The following is a 25,305-nucleotide window of genomic DNA, read 5'->3' on the forward strand; positions in this document are numbered from 1 at the left end:
TCTCCCCCACTATAATGACTTGCATTTCCAATGCCTGTTTCCAGTGGATTTTCTCAAAGTATCACACCTAACTGATAAGGTCCTTCTTTAACGTGTTCTTCCTTTGGTTTTCCTTTTTAGCATGTAACTATGGTTTGTGACTATACAGTGGTGTATTATGTCTGTTTTCCATACAAGTCCACAGAATCGTCGGAAGAGAGGGGTTGGTATCTGTTTTCCTTACTACTTGCATTCCCAGTACCCAGTATATTGCCTGAAATGTGGTGGCTCCATAAATATTTATTGATGACTGATGAAGAAACAAATCAGAGCTCCATTATTTTAATGAGCTACTAAATCTCTATGAATTAAGGAGGAATATCATTTAGGATTCTGTATCAGAAATGAGAACAGAATATAAAATACACAGAAGTTTGTGGCTTAATGCTCAATAATAAGGGCAGACAGCTGCAGTCAGTGGACTGTAACCCACCTTCATTCTTCCCACACAGGCATCTAATGTTTTATGTCTCTTTTCCAAATGATCAATAACTAATGCCTGCAAATGTCAGTTGAAATGGATTATAGTGTGCGTCTTCTGAAGAGATTTTAAAAAATGGAAAGTGGCTAGAATGGTTCTTGAAGGTGTGGGAGAGCAAGTTCATGGCCTTTCCATTCTGTGTCACTTGATTGAGGGGCGGACTTTGAATAGGAGGTCTTTCCTTGTTGATGGAGGGGCTTTTGCTCCAGCTCACACCACTGTGGTTTCTTAAGTGAGGGCAATAGATTAACACTTGGCAGTCATCTCAGAATGGTGATCAGCCCTGCCCTTGGCTTGCCATTTACAGGGAATAAAAAAAAAAGACTGGTATTGACAGTAGCCTCCCCTCTCTCTGGAGGGTACAGGGAGAACAATTCCTTTTTGTGAAGTAGTACAAATAAATATCTCAGTATAAAGACAAAAACTAAGAGTTTTTCATGTTCCAGGCATTGATCTGATAAAATGACTGAACAATTTAGGAGGCACTGCCTGTTAGAAGCCAACATTCAAATATGTCCGCATTTGAGCATTTCCAATTGCCATGATCATGTCTCTCTCTGGCAGACTGATGTACAGAGAAAACTTAGTGGCCTGAAGTCAACTAAAGGGTCTGCCGCAGAACTCTTAATTCCTGACTTCTGTTCTCTTAGCAGAGACTCTGGGATTCAGATGCTTCAGAATTCAAAATATTACTAATGTAAGAGAGTGACAAAGGCTTACTCTTCTATTTTTTTCTTTGATATATGACAGGAAACAGAAACTTTTAAGGGGCTTAAGTTTAAAACTAATCATGATATGTACAGACAGCAAGATGTAAGTGCTATTCCTGATTCCTTCAGTCCAATTAAAGTACATCTAATTTTCAATCAGTAAACACCATATACTTGACCATTAAATACCTGGACCAACTCTGGAGCTCCTCAACTGAATTAATGAACTTTATACAAAGGATCTTTACAAAAATCAATTAAAAATGGAAACACTGTTTTTTCTTAAGATATAGTTAATATAAGGAAAATCTTAAGTGATAGTGTTTAAAATGAAAAATACCCACAGCTCAGGTTAAGCTAACTTAATACTTAGTGGAGTGGACAAATAAATGTTTAAATGCTAAGATGAAGAACAAAATGCTGTTCAAAAACACTTAATTAAAGGCCAAAATGCTAAAAACCTGAATTTGTACCAAACCAAGAGAATAAGAGGAATATTTTTGAAAATAAAATTTAAAACAACTTCCATTCATTGTGAGATTTAGTTTTAAATTAAAATTTGAAATATTCTTTGCATGCAGTCTCTAGGTATATGAAACATGAATAAGTTAAAACAACCTATCTTGACCTCCACAAGCAACAATTCACTCAAAGGTCACTCCTGGTACCCTGCATCTGGCTTGCTCTGTCATTTTCTATTTTTAAAAAAGAAAAGAAGAAGGAGAGAAATGAAAAGTCATGCAAGCAAGTGATCATGAAAGTGCTGACATTTGTGTTTAAAAAAAAAAGTGTGTAAGCATATTCTACTTCTTAGGCAAAGCACTATTTTAGGTAACTATAAATCTGCACTTGATTTACTTTTTTTTAAATTGAGTACATATATATAGATGAAAGATCATGGAAAAGATATTTGGTAAAGACTTAAAACTGTGAATGAATGAGAAATAAAACAAAACATGTTTTCTAATATTTACTTTTTTCTACTTCCCAGGTCTTTAAAAAACTGATAGAGAATAAAGTGTGAAAGAAAAGAAGAGATGATGATTTATAATGGTGATTTATGAAGTTTAAATCACCTCACTATAAACAAAAGTGTACATACCAAAAGAATGAAGAACATAAAGAACACAAATGTAGTGAAATAAATTGGTCCCAAAACTCGATTAGCTTCCTCAATCTCTGCGAAGTTGATATCACCCAAAATGATACGGAATTGAGTGAAGCTATAAAAACAAAACAAAACACAACACCACAATACAAAAACAAAGAGTGTCCAGCATTCTTTTGACATAACATTGCTCAAAAGATAATTTCATACTTTTGAACCTTTTTTAAAAATCAATGTGGAAAGCTGCCAAATAACAGAAAATTGTCAACCCCTTGGGAAAACTCTTGCTACTTATATGAGCAATTAAAAGCCTTCTAGAATAAAAATAATATGCTTTCATGCAAAATATGTTATTTTCATTTGGTTAAAAAGAAAACATAATAATTATTATTAGATGACTTAAAAAGCAATTGACTATAAGAATGTAATATATAATCTAGGTAAAAGATGATAACTCTAAATCTTCACAATGGTCACCCTGCATATGAACTTAAAATCTCTTTAGAAAAAAAGATTTTTGAAGGATAGCCAAAATTGTACGTGTTTGAAGATCCAATATTCTCAATGCACTTTAAGTGGGGTCAGGAACAGCTGTGTGTTGCCAGATGCTGGGTCTTAATCAGTAAAATTGTTTCCATTCCCAACTTTCATGAAACAGTACCATTTTTTAGGCATTCTTGTACACAAAACCCTATTAACTTCTATTATCATGACCATCATCTTTCCTAACTAACTTCTTTGTACAGGCCATGGAAGTCTGATACTGGCTACTTTACCTATTTCTAATATTATGTTTATGAATTTTGGGACAAAACCTGAAAATTCCTGTATTGGTTTGGGCTTCTCCTTGAATATTAGAAATAGCTTTTTTTTTTCTTAGAATATAAGCTGAAGTTTAAATGTATGGCAACAATATTTGATAGGTATAAAAATAGAGGCAAATTGTGTCTTAAATGCCACCATCTGCATTTAGTGTTGAGAAGACCTCATTCTTTGGGACAGAGCTGGTTTATGATAACTGTTATTCTATATCTTACTATGGTATTTTTAGGCTCTATTTTAAACATTAGCATTTCAGAAATTATTGTCATAATTGCATTGGTGGGTTAATGTTTTTGAAAAGAGAATTAATTCTCATTTTAAACCACTACTTTTAAACATTTGGTAGTTACACAGCCACCATGAAGGTTTCTTTAACCTTGAGAAGGCAGTGTTTTCTCTGATTAAATTTGTCTTCTTAATTTCATATATACTTACATACACTCTTGGAAAGTACTGAAGTCATCAACTTGAGTGCCAAAGACAAGGTATGCCAACTGAGCATATGCTAAGAAAATAATGAAGAACATAATCGCAAAGCCAAAGAGGTCTTTGGCACACCGAGACATGGTTGTAGAGAGCTGACTCATGGTCCTGTTAAAGTTGATAAATTTGAAGAGCTGCAAAAGAGAGGGGAAATATACACAGATGAATGGGTAATATACCACATTACCCATTACCACAAAATATACCACAGATGAATGTGGTATATACATGCAATGGATCATTATTCGGCCCTAAAAAGGAATGAAATTTTGATGCATGCTACAACATGAATGAACTTTGAAAACACTGTGCTAAGTGAAATAAGCCACACACAAAAAGACAAATATTACATGATTCTACTTATATGAGGTACCTAGAGTAGGGAAATTCATAGAGACAGAAAGGAGAATAGAGGTTCCCAGGAGCTGCAGAAAACGAGAAACAATTAGTGTTGAGTGGATAGAGGGAAATGGGGAGTTAGTGTTGAACAGATAAAAAGGTTGCAGCATGGATGATGAGAAAGTTCTGGAAATGCAGGGTGGTGATGGTTCACAACACTGTGAAGATACTTAATACCACTGAATTATACACTTAAAAGTAGTTAAAATGGTAGACTTTTTACGTATATTTTACAACAAAAAAAGAGAGAGACAAAAAAGATGTGTTTTGTTTTTTTTTTCAAATCCAGCAACTTATATTATCCCATTTGTTGAGGAACTACCATATACCAGGCATTGTTCTTGGAGTGGGAATATACCAGTGAACAGAGCAAAGCCCCTGCCCTCATGTCACTTATATTTCACATGTTGGTTAAAACACAGAGAAAACAAGTTTAATTATAATTAAAATGATCATTGATATTTTTCCCCTAGAAAGACTAAAATAAAAGGGAAAAAACGCACAAATGAAAACTAGCTAGGTAAGGCACAGGGAGTGACACTCAATATTTTGCAATGACCTATGAAGGAAAAGTGGAAGTTGCTCAGTCGTGTCTAACTCTTTGTAACCTCATGGACTGCAGCCTGCAAGGCTCCTCTGTCCATGGAATTCTCCAGGCCAGAGTACTGGAGTGGGTAGTGTTCCCTTCTCTAGGAATAGTGGGAAAGAATCTGAATATATATATAACTGAATCACTTTGCTACACATTTGAAACTAACACACTGTAAATTAACTATAGTCCAACAAAAACAAAAAGAGTTAACCTAAAAAAAAACACTAGTTAAAAAAACTCCAGAAAATACTTATTGAATATTAGTAACTGTTATTTAATGGGCATCAGCTGTGTGCCAGGCATTGGCCAGGGTACAGAGTAAGCATTTGCACCAGGCTCTGACTGCACAGCCACGTTGTGCATTTTTGTAGACGAGGCATTGAGGACGCGGCCCAAAGTGGGCAGCTCCAGCCCAGAGGGCACGAATCCCACACAGTTCTAGCTAGGAGCCCTGGTGGAAGGACATGGAGACATCCATCAGAAGGAGAGTTCTGATCCCTGCCTTAAAGAACTTAATGGTTCCCATGGTCTAGGGAGTGAAATATTCACAGGTGAAGCACTAAATTAAACACTTAGCCTGAGGCACATACTGAAAGAAAATATCTAGCATTTTACTTAAAGACCTCTTACAAACTGTTTCTGGCCATAACAAGACATTTTTGATGGTTGTTGTAACATTACTTAATACAGCTGCCAGCAGTATTTCTATGAGATTGTGATTATTATTACAGTTTGTGATAATGGCTTGGTATGTTAGTGATAGTTTCTCTTGAACAAATCTGTAAATGAAAAAATGGCATGAGAGACTCAGGACAAGGTCTAAACCCCCTGATTAATCTCAGGCTTTCCAGCTATGAATACCATTCCAAAAAATAAGTAACTGTTGGAAAGTCCCCTCTATAAAGGTGCTCTTCAATACAACTTTAAATTTTAAATTAAAATCTAGTCACTTGTGACTAATAGCAGTTACTATCTGGATGGCACAATCACAAAACTTAACTGGTGACAGTCTGGCAGCTGTCTAAGAACTAAAATTTCCTGCATCTCCAGAATTGAGGCTTATTGTATATGACATGACTCACGCTTTCACATACAAGGAAATGCATGTGATGCTTTAGGAGAAGAAGGAAATGAGTCCTGAAGGCACTACTTGGAGGAGGTGTCTGTCCAACCTCAATTCTAGGTAAAGCTTCCCTAAGACCTCTACCTGGAAAGGAGGCATTGTTTCCAGAGAACATTTCCAATGCAGTCTCTCTCCCCTCCATTTCCCCATCCTTCCCCCTTCTTAGTTCCTTTTCCTTCACCTGGTCACCCCACATTAGGTAAAATTCGAACCTGTCTCTGTCTCCATATAGCCAGGTGCCCTAGGCCAGCAGACACACTGAAAAGGGCTCTTAATACATTTATTAAACAAAACCTACAAATACAGTTCTTGCAAGAGTGCAAGAAACCAGGAGCCTCATTCAACAGTGAAGATAAAGGATCATGAGAGTCCTGCTCGTTTGTTTCAGTCATAATACATGGAGCAGCTTTGGCTACTTCAATTTGGCCACAGAAGCAAATTCAGGTCCTTCAACACTTTCTGTGACTCACACTAACAAAAAGAAGAAAAAATATTAAAAATCTGAACGTGAAATTTATAAATTACCTTAATCCAGACAAAAAACACTATGACAGCAGCTATGTTGTTGAACTGTGTTTGCCAGTATGCCAGATTCTCGAAGTTGGGGAAAGTATTTTGATCTTCTAGAAACTGTAGCAGAGCTTCCACATTTGATGTTCTGTATATGTTAATTCCTATAGCGACCACTGATAGCTGGAAAACAAAAGATTAAATAAAGATTTTATTACAGTGTTCTAGAAATCTATAGCTCACCTTAAAATCACTAGTTTTTTCCTTCACCAGTGTATTAGTTCTAGGGCTCACCACTCTATTCACCCAATGGCATTCATAAAAGTCACTCACACACCCAGAGAGAAAGCGGTAAGCACTGCCATAAAAAGTGAAACAATACACTACTTGCGCTTCCTTAGTTAGAAACAGAATTTCAGTGAGAACACGTGTATGTGCACACACCCGAGATGTCACTTTATTACAAAACAAATCACACAGGAACGCCTTCTGTTTTTTTCTGCCACCTTCCTTTAAATCACTTACTCTTCTGCTTTCTCAGGCCTCATCTCACTCTCTGTTTTCATTTGTGGGGCTATTTCCTCACTCTCTAGCCATCTATCCTTTCCTTTATTCAACAAATACATGGATATCTGCACCTACAGCACTGTGGTAGGGATCAAGAGGAACAAATGGAAGTAAGAAGTACAAACTTTGTCTTCAAGAAAATTATACTCTGGTTCAAGAGCAAATAAACACACAAAGACAAATAGTACAAAAACCTTCGAAGAAGCTGACATCACACAACACAGGTGAAGGGTAAATCGAGACATATTAAAAGGAGTGCTCGTGAGAAGAAAGAAGGAGCTTGGTCTTAGATGGTGGGAATGATGGGCACAGAGGGCTTGAGAAGGCTTGCAGTGGGAGGATGTAGCCCAGAGGGCCCCCTTGCCTGTTTCTGCCCTTTAACTCACGACCATACAACTCTTCATATCCGCTTTGGTTCTGGGCTATAAACCAGGTTTGAGGGGAATACTGGGCCCTACTTGCATTCATCACCTCTGGATGGACGTGTATGCGTGGAAAGTGCTAAGGGCCAACCATAAATGTTTGGCCCTCACGTAGATCCTGAATCCATGGCAGTTGGGCTGCAGCAAGTGCTGTGACCTTTGCTGTTCATTCTCTCTCTCTTCTCATGGTCACAGACCACTTCATCAGCCCTTGCTGGGATGGCTGTCTTGGTGATTATCAGAGTCAAGACCTGACTGGCTGCCAACCACAGATGAAAAAGACCACCTCACCACCTTCCTTTTCTTCTCTGTAAAGGAGTCCCAGTCTTAACCTAGTATTTTTTGCACCTAGTATTTTTTGCACTGGTGGTAGGAATATTTCCTTTGAGCTTTTTGGAATACACTGATAAGTGTATTCTGCATAGACTGACTGACTGAATCTAAAAATAAGTTTTACCAACTCTAACTAGGTACCCTTTGTTTTAGCTCTGCCCAGGGCAAATGTTTATAAAAACACACAAGTAAAGTGAAGTGAAAGTCTCTTAGTCATGTCCGACTCTTTGCGACCCCATGGACTATACAGTCCATGGAATTCTCCAGGCCAGAATACTGGAGTGGGTAGCCGTTCCCTTCTCCAGGGGATCTTCCCAACCCAGGGATTGAACCCAGGTCTCCTGCAACGCAGGCGGATTCTTTATTAGCTGAATCACCAGGGAAGGCCATCAGCATCATATCATAGAAAGACACTGAATTTCCTTGAGACTCTTCCTTCAAAATAGAGAATGAGAGAGAAAAGAGAAGAAAGAGAATTTATGAGAGTTTGGGTCATTATGTGACTCTGAGTTTTGAGATTCTCATCTCTATCTACAGAAGAATTTTCTTTTTTTGATATAAGCTTCACAGAAAGCATGCCCTATTTCTACAGGGTCAGAAAAGGTTTCAAAGGAGAAGTAGGGTTCCAGTAACTGTTTCCTGTACTTATAAAAGCACAGTCTGAATTGTTGTCTTGTCAGTACTGAGTTAAAAAAAATAACAACAATAGCATAGGGAAGCCAGTTTCCAAGAAAATATTTGCAAAATTCTGTGGCTGCTGAGCCAAAAAACTAGCCTCAAATTCCATGATGTAAACGCAAGTGACAAGAAAGTGTTAGAATTCTGTTTGTATTTATTTTTATCCAAATATTTAAAATTCTATGATGTGTAGGATTTTGCAAATGTACCTATTACACCACTACCAAAACAGAATAAGCAAAACATTATAATCTCTCCCACATCTCATATGGCATGCCAAAGCCAAATATGAATCAATAAGCTATTCTTATTATTAGTGTGGCCAAACGACAGCCTATTGTAAATGCCTCTTCACGTCATAGGCAGAAGGGTTACTCATGCAAAATGAGACAATTAGGAACATTGAAGCTGTTATCACAGAGGAGAATTTTAGATTCTCCTTCAGGAAGATAAAGACCCACAAAAGTCAGGACAGCAGAGACTCTAACACGCTTCTATAACAGAGAGGAGATTTGGTGTTGTTCTCCAACCTACCACAATGATCACAACATCCAGACAATTCCAGAAACTCCTGAAATAGTGTAGCTTGTGAATGCGAATTTCCAATATCTCTTCCACCACATAGTAAAGGATAAAGAAACAAAAGATAATCTCACAGGCTGCCAGGAAGAAATCAAAAGTTGTAACATGGCGGATCAGCTTTACAGGCTGAAATTGCCAAGATGGGATCACACCTCCTGTTGCTGGGAATTCGATCAGTAACCTGCATTGTAATAAGAACAATGAAAACAATAACATCAAAAACAACACATGGATGCAGTCAGGGAAGAATGTATGATGCAGTCATCTACTCTGTCCCTACACTAGAAGGCAATAAAACTGCAACCACAAGTCACCCCAATTGTGTGTGTGCGCTCAATCGTGTCTCTTTGCAACCCCATGGACTGTAGCCCGCCAGGCTCTTTTGTCCATGGGATTTTCCAGGCAAGAATACTGGTGTGGGTTGCCATTTCCTACTCCAAGGGATCTTCCCAACCCAGGGATCAAACCTGCAACTCTTACATCTCCTGCATAGGCAGGTGGGATCTTTATCACTAGCATCACCTGGGAAGCCCTAGCCATCCTAGTTTGGGATGACCACCACAGGTCACTCCAAACAAGTGACAAAATGTTCTTATCACAGCCAGTAACCCCCTCCTTGTAGAATTCCATGTCACAAGAAGAACAAATCTTGTCTTCCCAAATCCTCCCAAAGAGATTATTTCTCCTCAGTCTCCCATTTACTTTTCTGGTAGTCATACTACTCAGAATGCTGTATAATTGTTTTTTAAATGCAGAAATTAATCAAACAAGCCTTTCTCAGACTTCTATTAAATGTAAGTCATTCAAATGGGCCATGAAGAACATAAGAAGTTTGTGTCATCATTCAAAACACCTATGGCCCAGCTGAGAAGTAGGATGTCTGTTTTGTATACAGATAAAGAAAGGGACCGAGTTTCTCATTCATGCATTTGGTGAATCAGCATTGAATATTTGCTTAGGAAACCTTCCTGCTATTGGAACTTCCCAGAACCTTATAGTGAATTGGTGCTTAGTAAATGTCTGATTGTCCGAAAGAGTAACATATGTTTTTACATTCCCACTGAAGGCACTGGTCTTTAGTGCTTTATCATAATTGAAATGAAGATGCTTCTTGCCAAATTCACCTTTGCAGGTGTCACAGTGAGAAGGTTAAATGATTCACTTAATGGTATAATTTCCCTTTACGCTAGAAATAGACTCTCTAGATCCTTAACTTGAGGTATCCACACACCCATGTTCCTTTGTTCCTTTCAGCATGTTCTATAATAACCAAGATATCAAAAAAAAAAAAAAGACCTTTTAAAAGACCTAAAGTCAGCTATTAGGCATAACTCTCTCTCCCACTACAGAATGGACAGGACAGGACCTCTAGAACCTGAGTATCTAAGGTTCAAGCATGAGCAACACTCAAGTACACGCAGGGACTACAGCAAATTAGAATTGGTCAAAGCAGTGTGAAACATTTTCCTTCCTTCATAGTATCAGTATCCTATTTCCTTCCTATTTGATGTGCTAGAGAGTAGGAGTGAGAACCACAAACCAGAGAGCAATACTGAAATGAAGAGCCTTGTGACAGCCTCAGTGTAAACTCGCAAGGGCAGGAAGTGGCCTCTGTGTGCTGAGTCATCTCTCTGCCCGTTCTGGTTCTGCATGGTCAACCCCTCCAGATACTGAGGCAACAATGAGGCAGAAAAATGAAGCAACTGCCTTGACAAGATTCACTCTTGAAGTGTGGGAAGGAAGTGAGACATATTCATTTATACTTTCCATATATATGTTACTTCCTTAAATGTCAATCAGAGTTGCTTGCTTGTGTTTATCCTCTTTCTGTTCTCACTAGAATCATTAGATGTTCAATAATAACTGTAGCAAATTTTAGTTCATTTCTAGTAATATCTATTACTTGATTTAATGTAAATCACAATGTGATTTAATGTGATAAAAGTTGTTAGATACAAAGACTGGGAAAATCCACTTGGCTATATAATGTAGAGTTTGAGTTTAGTCTCAAAAATAAAGCTACTACAACAATTTATCCTTATTATTTGGTGGGTAAACATATGTGCAGGGCTTCCCAGATGGCGCAGTGGTAAAGAATCTGCCTCCCAAGGCAGGAGACTCAAGAGATGTGGGTCAATCCCTGGGTCGGGAAGATCCCCTGAAGTAGGAAATGGCAACCTGCTCCAGTATTCTTGCCTGGAAAATTCCAAGGACAGAGGAGCCTGGTGCGGTCACAAGAGTCGGACACGACTGAGCGATCGAGCACACAACACGGACAGCACAAACATATGTGCAAGTAATTCACGCTGGCAGTGTTTGGATGTTGCACCATGTTCACAAGGAGGATTAAAGTGGGTGGATGCTGAATCTCCAGAGTTCTGCTTTTTTATAGCACACTGCCCTCTAACGTGCTATTTGTTTCTTTGGTTTATTGTTTATCATTTATTATCTCCTCCTGATTGAATGTGAGCTCTACAAGGACAGGGAAATTTATTCTGTTCACTGATGCATGCCAAAAGATTTGAACAGTGCCTGGCATATACTAAGTGTCTAATAAAGGTTTGTTGAATGAATGGATGAATGAGAGGCCCAAACAAGCCAGTGAGATCTTCTGTTAGTTTCCTCACTATTAGCAGAGTGGTCACGATGGCGACGTTACAGAATCGGTAGAAGGAACTTTATGTGTCTTTGGTAAATCTTTTTAAGTGTGAGCAGATACCTAGGTATCCTGCTCAACCCAGGCACAGCCCCTGACTACTGTGCTTGTGTTCTGGTAGCAGGGCATCGTATGAGACTGAGAAACTCAGGAAAGTGAGACAAGCTTTGATGCCAGGGCTCCTTGGTAACAGAGCATTTTCATAATGGGAAAGGATAAATGCTAGCAAAACACAGTGCTTTATCTGAGAAAGTTCCAGCTTTGGGATAAACTTGGACCAGACTTAAGGTTCTTCCTAACTTGCAATATTCAGGGAACCTAACTCCTTTCCCCTAAATGTCCCCATCCCAATAAGCTTTTGGTTTTCATCCTCATGCAGACAACTGCAGGCAATGGTTTTCTGGCTTAAAATCCAGACTAGGATGTTTTTACAAATACACAGAACCGGAAGGAATGAGTGCTCTTCATACACACCTGATCACGCAGAACAGGTTAATGTTGGCGTTGTACACTGAAAAGTCAATAAAAATTGCCCTGGTTCCTCGGTCCAGCCAGACATTTTTCTTGAGGTTAGCAACCTGAGCGGCTGTTTCCTCTCTCGTTCTTGACAAATCCAGGTAATAACCAGCTCCACTATAAGTTGCAATCATTCCCCAGTGGCTACTCCCATTCAAGTCTTTTTCACTTGTGTAGATCCAACTAATTAAAAAACAAAACAAACAGGTAAAATCAATGGAACACTTGGAGCAATTACAGAGACAACTGGTTCCTGATAAGATAGAATAGGTACTGATAAAAAATAAATGCAAGTCTCATCAAGCTGGGTAATGTGCTTTCCACAGTGCTTTGCATTTTCTTACATAATTCTCAAACAGCTATTATCCCCCTTCTAGGAATAAGGGCCCTGAGGCTTAGTGAGGTCAGCTCTGTCTCAAATCTTTTTACAGTAAAGTCAGAAACCTACCCCAGAAGTGTCTGTATTCAGAGGTCTATTCTATTAGTCCTCAGCTGATATGGTTGCCTTCCCAGGGTAACTTTGGGACTAGATGACTTGAGGCCTCCCAAAAATTCCAGCCAAAACAGGTACAAATTCATCAAGTGCCACTGGCAGCAACTGAACTAAGGGAGACTCCACAGAGCATCGGGAATTTAATCCACAGACATTTATAGAGGCTCTTGGGAAGCAGATGATCCTTTGGCATTAATGAGGATAGAACGATGAACCAAGATCCTTTCTCTCCGAAATTTATAAGCTGTAATTAAACCATGAAGATATAAGGTAGCAGATAATAAGAACCAAAGAAGAAGCACAGAGAGATTGCTTGGACCAATCTGAGGGAAGCTAATCTTTGAAGCTTCAGTGATGAAGAGAAATGTGAATCAGAGAAGGATTTGGGAAGAAAACATGTTGAACATAGGCTGTGGAAGGTAAGCAGGATTCAGACTTACACAGGGAGATGGGGATGGTATTTTTAAGCCCGAGCCTTGCAGAGCCAAGGAAGTACAAGGTATCTGCCAGTAGTTTGGTTTGGCTCCCATATGATGAAGAAGAGAAGGCTGAAAGATAGACTGTGGTCAGGCAGTGAGGGGCAGGCCTCACAGGGTCACCGAAGTGAAGGTTTCTGGGAGGCATAGAACAGGGTTACTCTGGTGGCTGTGGACAAGCCTGACGTGGTGAGGAACAGAGAATTCACAGGCAGAAAAGAGTCAACATAGCGGGTCTTAGACCACCGTTTCTTAAAAAGCCCTGCTTGCAAGGTTGGTCCTCAGTTGCTATATGGAATTTAGGTGGTAAATAGCTCCCTACACTGATAAAACACTTTCTCTGGCCAGAAACAGTGGCTTGAGGTACCTAGGCTTCTATACAAACAAGGTGGCTTATGCTGCATGTCTGCTTTGCTTCTGGGAGTCTGGGATTTGAGGATATGCCAGGCAGAGCCTGCGTATGTGACCAGCACCCAGTAAAACAGGGCAGGCACCAAGTGTCTGATGAGCATCTTGAACAGACAACGTTTCCTATGAGTTGTCAGTGTGTTACTGGAGGAAGGAAGCATGTCCCCGCAACTCCGCTGGGAGAGGACCTTTGCAAACTGCACCTGGTTTCCTCCAGACTCTGCCCCACGTGCCTGTCCCTTTCTCTGCTTTTGCATATACCCTTTCATTGCAATAAACCGTAGCTGTGAGTATATGCTGAATCTAGGGAGCTCTTCGAGCAACTTGTTGAACCTGGGGGTGGTCCCGCGGACCCCAACACAGCTGAGTCAGCTGTCCCTACAAGAATCAAGAGGCGACGAGGCCTGAACTAGAGCAGTGAGATGGGAAGGAAAAGGGAGAACTGACACGGCCATGGCAGTGACTGTCAACAGAACCTGGCACTGATTTGGAAGTTGGGGCAAGTGAGAGGAGACCTCTGAAAAATGCCTTGAGTCTCTTTTTGGGCAATTCAAAGATGGTGGTGCCGTGTACAGGAGGGAGTTCAGATCCAACAAGAAAGTGATGAGTTCAGTTTGGGGCATTTTGAATGACGGGAGCTACAGGTAGCATGCAGACTCATCCTCTATCACTCGAATGTTAGCAGTGACAGAACATTGCTTCTTCACTCCAGCCAGCACCAAGGGCATTTCTAGAAAAGGGAGAATTCACTGGGAACATGCCTGGCACATGTTAACACTCAGTATATTTGTTGAAGAAACAGTGAATCATCAAACAGAGAAGAGAATGGGAGCCATCTAAATACCAAAGGAGAGAGTATAACGAAAGAAAAGATAGAGATCTGAATATAGAACCTGGAAATAAGAGAGAGGAAGGGAGTTGTAGAATTAAGAGGAACTCTATTTCACTATCACTCACCAAAGTCAAAAGAACAAGCAACCAACAAGACCGTATCCTGCAGAGGGGTTGATGAGGATTAGGCTGGCAATGGATCAGTGGATCGGCAAATAGAACAAGCCCAGTAGTAGCTTCCGAGAGAGATGGCAAAAGCAAAGGCTTAAGCGTTAAGGTGTGAATCAATGGTAACGAAAAGGAAGAAGCAGTGAAGACTCTTCTTTCAAGAAGTATGGTGATGAAGGGAAGGCGAAATGGGAATAACTCAGATTCTGGCAGGATCAGGGATGGTTTAGAAATACACACAGGAAGGACCCCTTCATAGCCAACCCTGCATGGAAAATCACTAATTCACTGTGTATCCAACATGTATTTACTGAACATTTTGGATGTTCTTGGTACTGTTCAAAGCTTTGGAAATATACTGGTTGAACAAAACAGAGTTCCTGCCATCAAGAAGCTTGAATTCTGACAGGAAGCTTAGGGCAACAGCAACCACCAGAGTAACATAATTAATATGGAAGAAGCAATGTGGTATCACAGAAGAAACGCTTTGGAGTCAAGCTGGTTAAATCCTAGCATGGTTCCATTTACTAGCGGAAATGCTTTGGATAAGTGAGCCTCCATCTTTTCGTCTATAAAGTGGAACTGACACCTATTTCAAAGTTGTTCTGTGAAAAGTAGAGGAGATAATGCATGAATTCACTTTTTAAATAACACCTGGCACGGAGTAGAGGCTGCATACATCTCTCTTATCAAGACATGAAATAAAATATGAGATAAGAAAAAAAAAATAAATAAAAATATGAGATAAGGAGCCACAGTTTAAACACATGCTTATACTTTGCAAGAACTAGAAAATGGAGCATTAGAGAACAAAATCATTTTTCACAACCTGGAAAAATTGTGTTTTGAGGATTCAGTCCCTTTACTCTAAATCTGATGTGTAGTAAGTTTGTTTCCTACAGGCCGAGGCATTAAAGAGGGTGTGCACTGGATGAATGACAAGGAACCTGGTTACAGAAAAGGTGTTTGCCCTCAAGTGTGTCAACTAATATGGATTCTGGGATCTTAGTTCCCAACAAAGGGATCTAGAGAAACCCAAAAAGAGTTTAATAAAGCTTAGAAGAAAATTCTACCCATAGTGACTTACCCAGGGCCCATGACCCAAGAGATCCACCTTGGGACAGCCTGAGAGCTCTTCTCACTTTTTATAATAATTCTAGAAATAATGACTGCCCTCCCTTGATACACAAGATGTTTTAAGTATGGTTATCAAAGAACACTAAAAAATCCCTGCAAATAAACACAATGTAGATATGTACTCAAAATCATAAACACACATTTGAGGACAGGTTTTAAACCAGACAGAAAAACTGCCTCAAAAACTTATCATACACTTAAAATAATTGTACTTGGAACACAAATTTATTTCTAACAGCTAATAAAAAAGAATTTCTGTATCAAAAGAAATTTTTTTTTTTTGCCTTTGCCAAAATAAGATTTTATTTTAAAGTCATCTGAAAAACACTGAATAAGGAGAGAGATCTCAAACTCAATGGAGGAAGATTCCAAGTTCACACTCTTCCCTGCCCCCAGCAGGGGTCTTTGGTTGTATCAGAGAGGTGCTTTCTTTGCTAATTCCTATTTTTAGCTTCCTGGGGAAGAGATCTTTTCCCTTCCTAGAAACAACCTAGTGAACCATGGCACTGGATCTATAAACACAGGATCCAGGCATCTTAAAAGAAACCTCTGAAGGCCCAGGTAGCTTTGTGCCTGTGGGGATGGGGTCAATAATTAAGCCTTTTGAAAAATATATATGTGGAAGCTGAAGCATGTTAAAAGTAGAGAAAACTTGAGAAGCCAAAGTTTGGCCGCAGCCTTAAATATAAGCATTAAAGACAAATTCTCCTTGGTGAAGGGGTCAGAAAATGATGGAATGAATGTCCATGAGAAGCCAGGGCCCAGGTCCACAAGCCACAGACACTTACGCTGTTCCATTTCTAGGGCCGAACGGAGCCCGGTCTTCACTGCTGACGGAGTACACATCATAGCACTCTTTAATCTCATCTCTCAAGTCCAGGGGGATGGAACAGGATCCATTTCTGACTCTGAGTTGCCGTATACGTGGTACCCCTAACAGGAGGTTCTCATAGTAGATGAAGCTTCGGTTGTCGGCTTCCGTTCTGTTGCTGGGCTGCGTCTTCCAGTAGAGCCCATCCAACAAGGCGCCTTCTGTGAACTGAAAGCAAAGGCAACATTTTTGAAAAGCTCCAAGCTCAGAGGCGGCCTTGTTTCTTCCTGGAATGCTTGTGTGACCCACAGTTTGACACCTCTGTGAACAGGGCAGAGTGACAAGGGTGGGCTTTGCTGTCAGAGGAACTGGACCTTGCTCCACTCATGCTCCACCATTTAATATATAGCTGCGAGGACTCGAGTGTCTGTAATATCTATCTTTTTTTTAATTTTATTTTTTGGCCACATCACGTGGCATGTGGGATCTTAGTTTCTCAACCAGGGATCGGACTTGCACACCCTGCAGTGGAGTCCCAACCACTGGACTACCAGGGAAGTCCCTGTAATATCTGTCTTTTGTGTGGTTGCTATACCTGGCACAAAGTGGGCACTTCATAAATAGTAACTTGGATTTTTTTTACCCTAGTTCTAAAGGCTGGGGGTGGGGGGGTGGTGGTGTCATTTGCATAAATCTATAACCATGATCAATTTCACTTTCCCTTATTAAAATAGCATCCCACATAGTAATCATGGTTCATTATCATTGCAGAGATAAAAGACTATTGCTTTGATTACCAGTCTGCTATCTGGTGGATCTTTATGTTGTCTGGAGTTTTCCGTCATATTGTGAACCCTCTAGCCCCCACCCCCTCTTCCTCCTCTCTGTTTTTAGAGTTTGCACTCATCATCACAGAACTGTGTATATGTGAGACATCTTAGTTTGCCTCTAGGGATGACAAACTCACTTTTGTCACACTGAGTTATTTCCCAGTGTCTTATCTTTATCAGAGGGTCAACTGAGATGAAATGCTTTGCTTTATTGAAATGGGGAAGATTTATATATGTGGTTTTTGATTCCAAGAATTTTTAGGCATTATTTAGTGTACTCTGGTTCTTGTGATCCACTTCCTCTATCTTTAAATCAACAGCTGTGACGCCAGAGTATAAGAAGAATGTTAGAAAGTATTTCCCCAGGAGGAAACAAGCATTTTCTCTCCAAATTCCCTTCCCATATTCTTAGATTCTGGATATAACTTCGATATCAGTTTAATATTTTTCCTATGATATCGCTTATTGCTTATCCTCTAATGTTAATGTTGGAATTTGTGACAATTTGGGGAGGGGCTGGGTTGAATTTTACATTAGAGATCTTTGAAAGAATACGCCTGCCTTGTACTAAGCACATGAATCCCTATTCTGGGGTACAAGCCACCATCAACAAAAGAGACAAAAACAGAAGTAAAACAGACAAAACAATCAAATTCTGCCCTCATGGGCCTTATATCCTAGGAGATACTCAACAGATATTTACTGCATCATGAATGACTGAATGAATGACAACCTAGGATGAGGAAGTCTCTGTCACACCAGAGAGAAGTCCATTCTTCTTACTTCTTAGCCACATGTAAGCACTCTGCATGTCAGTTTCTTCATTTACAATCTGGGACATGATTTTTGTACTTACCTTATTCAGTTACAATGGGGGTTAAATAAGGTAAGGTATGAGATAAGGTACATGCAAGGTTCTCAACAGGAGTGCTAACAACTCACCATAACTTACAGCATCTCACCCAGTGTTAAGTGCACAGCAAGATCTGTAGACACTACTGAATTGAATTTATGAAGCCAAATGAACAATTTTCAATGATAAAGAGGTCATTTGCAAATACCTTCCAGAAGTCTTCCATTGAAGAAAGAGTTTTAAAGTTAGTTTTCTCCATTTTGGACACTGGGGTGTCCAGGAAGAGTTGTGACATGATCCGGGTGTAGTAGTACACACTGGAGCTCATCATCCCATAGGTCACTGGAAGACAGAACAAGCCAAATGAAGTGTGCAAAGGACCCGGCACACTCGCTCACACCATCTCAGTAGACACACAGACAGCCATCCTGCCTTCCTTCCCTTTTCATTCTTCCAGGGTTCCTCCCCAGTTCTCTGGCTTATAAAAGAAATAAATTAACATTGGCTCATGTGAAACAGAATTGGCTTACTACTGAATATCAGATTAAGATCAGGCGTCTCTGATCCTGATGCTTGGGACTTCCAATGTGCCCTTCAACTTCACTTCCCACCACCTCCCGCAACACTATCCACACCAGTGAGTCTGATGCCCCCAGCAGAGGCCACCTGGGGCTTCTCATCCACCTGCTGTGGGCTGCTGCTCACTCTCTCCACAATAGGATGGGCAGGCCAATCTCACTTTATTCTCAGGTCAATTCTCATTCTCTGCACCTCACAGCTGACCCTTACAGACCGCACCACTGGGCTCCCCTGCATTCAGTCAATAGGAGGCAGGACAGGAGATCTGGGGGCCCAGGAGTTGGGTTTCCCCCTCTGCCCTCTCCCTCACTACCTGGATGCAGTTTGGCAGGACCCTCTAACTGTGGCCACAGCTGCTGGGGGCATCTCTTTTCCAGTCAGACTGGCCTCATGCCATGCCCTTCCCTCTCCTGTCCCTTCAGGCCTGGAGGTGGGAATCCTTCCCAGCACCTCATGTCCCCTTGCTGACTCTTGTAACCTTGCCACACCTCTGTAAACAGCCCCTCTATTAAACTTTAATTACCACTTGCATCTCCCAACTCTTTCCTTCTGGGATGCTGACTAACACAGACACATCTGCCTCCCACCCACCCACCAGATCTTGTATGCCAAGTCGCTTCAGTCATGTCCAACTCTGTGTGACCCCATGGACTGCAGCCTACCAGGCTTCTCCGTCCATGGGATTCTCCAGGCAAGAACACTGGAGTGGGTTGCTATCTCCTTCTCCAAGATCTTGTATGGCACACTCTAAACTCAAGCCACAGCTCTGCCGTGGAGACTTGTCAATCTTATCAGCCCATTCTGAATGGTCTTGGAGAAAGGAGAGGAGATCATACTCTGAGTAGGTCACAGGAGATTAGGATTTGAATCTGACCTATACAAATCAGGTCTGTGACCTGTACAAGTTGCTTGTAACCTATACAAGTAGCTTAAACTTTCTAAGCCTCAGTTTCCTCTTCTATAAGATGGAGATAATGAGTTATCTCATGGGAGTTTTTGGTACTTAAAAAAAAAATTACTAAAATTTATCCAGTATAATGGTTGACACTTAAGAGTCTAGTAATGGTGACTCTTCCTCCCTAACCAAACCGCTACAACAAATCTATTAAAAATCTCAACACTTTAATGAGTGGTGTCTTGTGCTGAACTCTAATGACTACAGGTATAATACCTAAGCATGCCTATATACTTCAAGAAGAAGGAAATACTTCTTATGTTTCTTTTGATCACAGAGGTTTTGTACATCTTTTGACCACAGTTCTCAACACTCAGGAAGTGGTGAATACTTAGTTGATTCTGTAATAATCTTCAGGACAGCATAAAATGCATTTTAAAACCTCATAGTAAGTGATTTGGGGTTTAAGTGGTATTTAGTAAAATCTTTCCCTCACCTAGTCCCCTTTCCCACCCAAGTATACTACAGAATTAAAAGAGGAGTGGACAATAGTGACCCGAACATGAACGAGTCTGCAAGTCCAACTCGAGCAGTCAGTGGAGCAATGAATACAGACAACCACATTGCTCGTGTGCTATATCAAGAAGGGTAGGGACATCTTCCAGTCCCTCCCCTTAGTCTCCCTCCATGTCATCCTATGACCCACTAATTAGGACAAGAATACTCCTCTTTCAGTGTTACATGGCTTGCCACCTCTTAAACCACATTGGACCAGTTACAGGTTTGGACTTTTAATCCACTCACATTGATGGGACAAGATGTTGTACATGAAAAGGAGCAACATGTGATCTCTGTCCTCAAGAAGAGCAGCTCATGGTGTCCCCAAGGGGCACGCCGCCTACCAGTCCCCACACAGGGGTGAACAAAGTACAACGTACTCTACAAAGGCCTTCAGATCCAAAGCAGATACCACACTCGAGAGGAGGTGTGGAGACTCCCCAAAGTCAACTAAACAATTATTAAACTGACTTTTTTTCAGTTAACTTGAAATCACAATTTGCTTTGGATTGGTTGGTTAATGTGGATCATGCTTAAATTTTTTACCTGTGGGTTTCTGGTTGTTGAAAAAGAATTATAACAAACTATTTAAATGCTTTTATTTATAAATATCATATATATATATATATGATGTATATATATATATACACACGTATATGGATATGTATATATTTAGCCATTGATTTTTTAATGTATCTCCTTTACTGGCCTCTATTTTTAATAGACTGCTTTTGAAATTCTCAGGACCTGTATGGACTCTTAATAGCTTCACTAAAGGGAAGTGATACAGCCTCTTGGCTACACAGCGCCACCTGCTGGACATCCAGAGGCACAAGGCCACCTAGCATTGAAGGGGATGATGATTCTAACATATTCAATCGGCAAATAGGAACTCAGCCCCTCCCTTGTGCCAGGCAGTGGGCTGGTCCAAGGGATATCTTCAAGTGACAACTCCACACACTCCAGGGGTCAGCTTCACAAGTCTACCTCAATTCAGTTCAGTTCAGTAGCTCAGTCGTGTCCGACTCTTTGCGACCCCATGAATCGCAGCACGCCAGGCCTTCCTGTCCATCACCAACTCCCAGAGTTTACTCAAACTCACATCCATGGAGTCGGTGATGCCATCCAGCCATCTCATCCGCTGTCGTCCCCTTCTCCTCCTGCCCCCAATCCCTCCCAGCAACAGGGTCTTTTCCAACGAGTCAACTCTTCCCATGAGATGGCCAAAGTATTGGGAGTTTCAGCTTTAGCATCAGTCCTTCCAATGAACACCCAGGACTGATCTCCTTTAGGATGGACTGGTTGGATCTCCTCGCAGTCCAAGGGACTCTCAAGAGTCTTCTCGAACACCACAGTTCAAAAGCATCAATTTTTCGGCGCTCAGCTTTCCTTATAGTCCAACTCTCACATCCATACGTGACCACTGGTCTACCTAGGCTGTAGCTAAAGGACATTTAGGATTTGGAGTTAGAATGATTTGGGTTTGACTTTCAGATTTGCTTCACCCTTAAGTCAGCCTCTATGTTCTTAATTGTGGGTTTCAGTATCTTGGGATCTTGGACAAGTATTAAACTTTACTGAGCTTGAGTTTTATTATCTAGAAATTAGGAATAGTAACACCTAGGGCTTTTTGTGTAGTCTACCTGGAATAATGCATGTTAACACACATTTTGCATACTGTTAAATATAACAGAAATGTAAGACTGTTACATCATTTCTCCTTTCAGTCTCTGATAGGGAAAGCCCACTTGGAAGGTAACACATGCTCTTTAAGTGAACTGAATTGTAAAGAAAAAAAGTTATAGCATGAAACAACCATAAATGAAGCTCAGAAAAGAAAGAAAAATATTTAAAAATACAAGGTAAAGAAGACATATATACCCCGTGTGCATGCATCTTTTCTGCCATTTAGTCCTTAACTCTCAATTTTCTAAGAAATAAGCCAGAATAAAAAATACTGTCACAGTATCACCAAATAATCAGCATTTAAACTAACTGAAGCTCTCTTAAAACATGGCTGCATTTCAAAATAGGTTATAAATACCATTTTATTCTTAATATGGTTGAAACAATATTGGCTCAAATACTAAAAACTATATAAAGGGGATTGCACTGTATAAACTCCAAATCAGTGGAATAAAAAGCAAAGAGAAAATTTCCAGTGTAACAACAGCAACAAGAAAAGAAAATGAAAAGTAACAGGAAAGCATAAAAAGAGAGAAAAAAACAAGATGGGAGAAATATTGGACAAAAGCATGAAATGTGAAGAGGTTAAATTTACTAGATGACAAAGTCTTAAATATGAATTAAAAATTTTAAATATATTTTAGAATTTTTATCAGACCCATTCAAAATGAATTAAAAAGTTAAGGAGTGAGAAAATATATATTAAATATACAAAAGGTGTGAAATGGTACAATAATCTGATACGGAGATTATAAGGTGAGTATTGAGTTAAAGTGAAAGATTATTTTATGTTGATAATTGATACTTTCGACAATAATTTAACTATAGTGAACTTTTATGCACTGAATAACAATATCAATATACATAAGATACAATATCAAGATACATAGAAGGGAATTACCAAAACCACAATAGTAGTTGGAAACTTAAATTTATCTCTCTCAAACTTTGACAGAGAAAAAAAGATAAAAGTGATCAAGGGATAGTAGGGGTTTTAATAGAATAGATAACCTAATGTATGGGCTTCCCTGGAGCTCAGACAGTAAAGAATCTGCCTGCAATGTTGGAGACCTGGGTTTGATCCCTGGGTTGGGCAGATCCCCTGGAAAAGGGAATGACTACCCACTCCAGTATTCTTGCCTGAAGAATTCCTAACGTATATATATATATCACACTTAATACTGCGTCAAAGGAGATCACTCACGTTCTTTTTTGAATCTCCATGGAACATTTAAGAATATTCTAGGCCACAAAGAAAACACCTGCAAATCCTTGAAATTAAAGATCAACCAGGCAGGTGTCCTTATAAGGAGATGGACATGTGAACAAAGAAGGACCCAGGGAGAAGGCCTGTGAAGACGGAGAATTAGCATAATACAGATATACACCAAGAATACCAGAGTCTGCAGGCAAACCATCATAAGTGAGGAAAGGGCAAGGAAAACTCCCTGAAGGTTTCACAGGGAGCCTGGTTCTGCAGGCACCTTGATTTCAGGCTTCTATCCTCCAGAGTATTTTTGTTGTTTAAAGCCAAAAAACCCAAAGCAAACAAAAACCTCTAAACAACCCCCATCAAAGAGACCTCCCCAAACCAACCAAACAATAGTTTTTAACCATAAATGTGGAAATATGTTCTTAAAGGATGAACAAAGATAGAGATAAAAGCCAACCATGTAGAAATTAAAATGTTTTCTCTTAATAATTCTTGGGCCAGCCTAAGAGGAAATAAAAAACGGTCACACAAATATAAATATACCAGATGTAATGTATATGTGCCTTACTCTCAGTATTCCAGATCATCTACCACAGAGGGAGTAACGCCATCATGATTAACAGGAAATGTGACTTCTCTGCTGGCTCTGATTGTACCGTATCCTCACAGGGATGTGGCGGAAATTAAATAGCAACAGATATTTGAAGGGTCTCTACAAACTAAAAAGTGCTTACATATGCAGAGTACTACACAGAAATCAAAGAAAGTTTAGGCTTGCACAGTTTCAGTTGTCATATTAAGAAAAGCTCTGTATTACTGAAGGAAAGGGGCTTTTGCAGGTGGCACCAGTGGTAAAGAATCTGCCTGACATAAGAAATGTGGGTTTGATCTCCGCATTGGGAAGATCCCCTAGAGTAGGACATGGTAACTTGCTCCAGTATTCTTGCCTGAAGAATCCCAGGGACAAAGGAGCCTAGTGGGCTACAGTCCATTGGGGTTGCAAAGTGTCAGACACGACTGAAGCGACTTAGCAGGCAGTGAAGGAAAAGAAGTACTAATGAACATGAGAGAAAATGAAAATGGGCAAAGTCATGCACATTGAGTGGGAACACTGATGGGCCATTTCTGAGATGCACCTTCCCGCTGCCTTGCTGCTTCCTGGCACTGAGGGAGAGGTGTGTGAACTAGTCTGAGATCCACCCTGAGGGGCACACGCTTCGGGGAGGGTTGATAAAGGCTTCTCCAGAGATCTGGCTCTCAAGCTGATCCTGAAGGATAAAGAGGAACTAAATGGACCAACAGGAAGGGGACAGCACAGTCCAAACCCTTTTGAGACTTGTAAAGTAGTTTGATGTGGTTAAAGTACCAGAGAAGCCCCCCCACCCCCCGCCCCCATATCCAAGGTCAGGAGCAGGCGCTGCACTTTGCTGGTTCAGCCATGAGGAGATACCCCATGTCCAAGGTCAGAAAAACCCCAGTAAGACCATAGGCACTGGAGTGGCTGTGAGGAGATACCCCATATCCAAGGGCAAAGGAGAAGCCCCAACAAGACGGTAGGAGGGGCGAATTCACGTTTAGAATCAAACCCTGTTCCCGCCAGAGCCGCTCAAAGGGCTCAAACAAACATTGTGTGCACCAGGACCCACGGGCCCCACAGAGACTGAGACAGAACTAGGTTTGAGTGTCTCCTGTGGAGGTACAGGTCGGCAGTGGTCTGCCACAGGGACAGGGGCTCTGGGTGTTGGTATGGCATAAATCCTCTTGGAGGAGGCCGCCATCAACCCCAGTATAGAGCTGCCAGAACTTACACAGGACTGGGAAATAGACTCTTGGAAGGCACAACAGAACCTTGTGTACCAAGGACCCAGGAGAAGGGAATAGTGACCCCACAGGAGACTTGCCTGTGGCTGTCCTGGAGTCTCCGGCAAAGGCGTGGGTCAGTGGTGGCCTGCTGCAGGGTTGGGGGCACAGATTGTAACAGTACATACCTGGGGTCTTTTGAGGGAGTTCATCATTATCTTCATTACCTCCACCATAGTTTCATTTCAGTTGCCCAGTCATGTCCGACTCTCTGCGACCCCATGAATCGCAGCACGCCAGGCCTTCGTGTCCATCACCAACTCCCGGAATTTTCTGGAACTCTCTTATTTTTCGATAATCCAGCGGATGTTGGCAATTTGATCTCTGGTTCTTCTGCCTTTTCTAAGACCAACTTGAACATATGGAAGTTCACGGTTCACGTATTGCTGAAGCCTGGCTTGGAGAATTTTGAGCGTTACTTTACTAGTGTGTGAGATGAGTGCAATTGTGCGGTAGTTTGAGCACTCTTTGGCATTGCCTTTCTTT

General features: G+C 40.6%; 1 protein-coding gene across 1 annotated transcript in view; it reads right to left on the reverse strand.

The window, feature by feature from the left end:
• Positions 1-25,305, reverse strand: part of PKD2 (polycystic kidney disease 2 (autosomal dominant)) — a 59,833-nt gene that overhangs the window by 10,954 nt on the left and 23,574 nt on the right. The window contains exons 5-11 of the mRNA XM_010860229.1: positions 18,237-18,370; positions 16,323-16,573; positions 11,980-12,204; positions 8,802-9,030; positions 6,283-6,450; positions 3,596-3,777; positions 2,333-2,453 (exon numbers count right to left, since the gene is read on the reverse strand). Coding sequence (XP_010858531.1) covers positions 2,333-2,453; positions 3,596-3,777; positions 6,283-6,450; positions 8,802-9,030; positions 11,980-12,204; positions 16,323-16,573; positions 18,237-18,370 — 1,310 coding nt within the window. The remainder of the gene's footprint in view (positions 1-2,332; positions 2,454-3,595; positions 3,778-6,282; positions 6,451-8,801; positions 9,031-11,979; positions 12,205-16,322; positions 16,574-18,236; positions 18,371-25,305) is intronic.

The sequence above is a fragment of the Bison bison genome, unplaced genomic scaffold (assembly GCF_000754665.1).
Source record: "Bison bison bison isolate TAMUID 2011002044 unplaced genomic scaffold, Bison_UMD1.0 scf7180017864464, whole genome shotgun sequence".
NCBI classification, from domain to species: domain Eukaryota; kingdom Metazoa; phylum Chordata; class Mammalia; order Artiodactyla; family Bovidae; genus Bison; species Bison bison.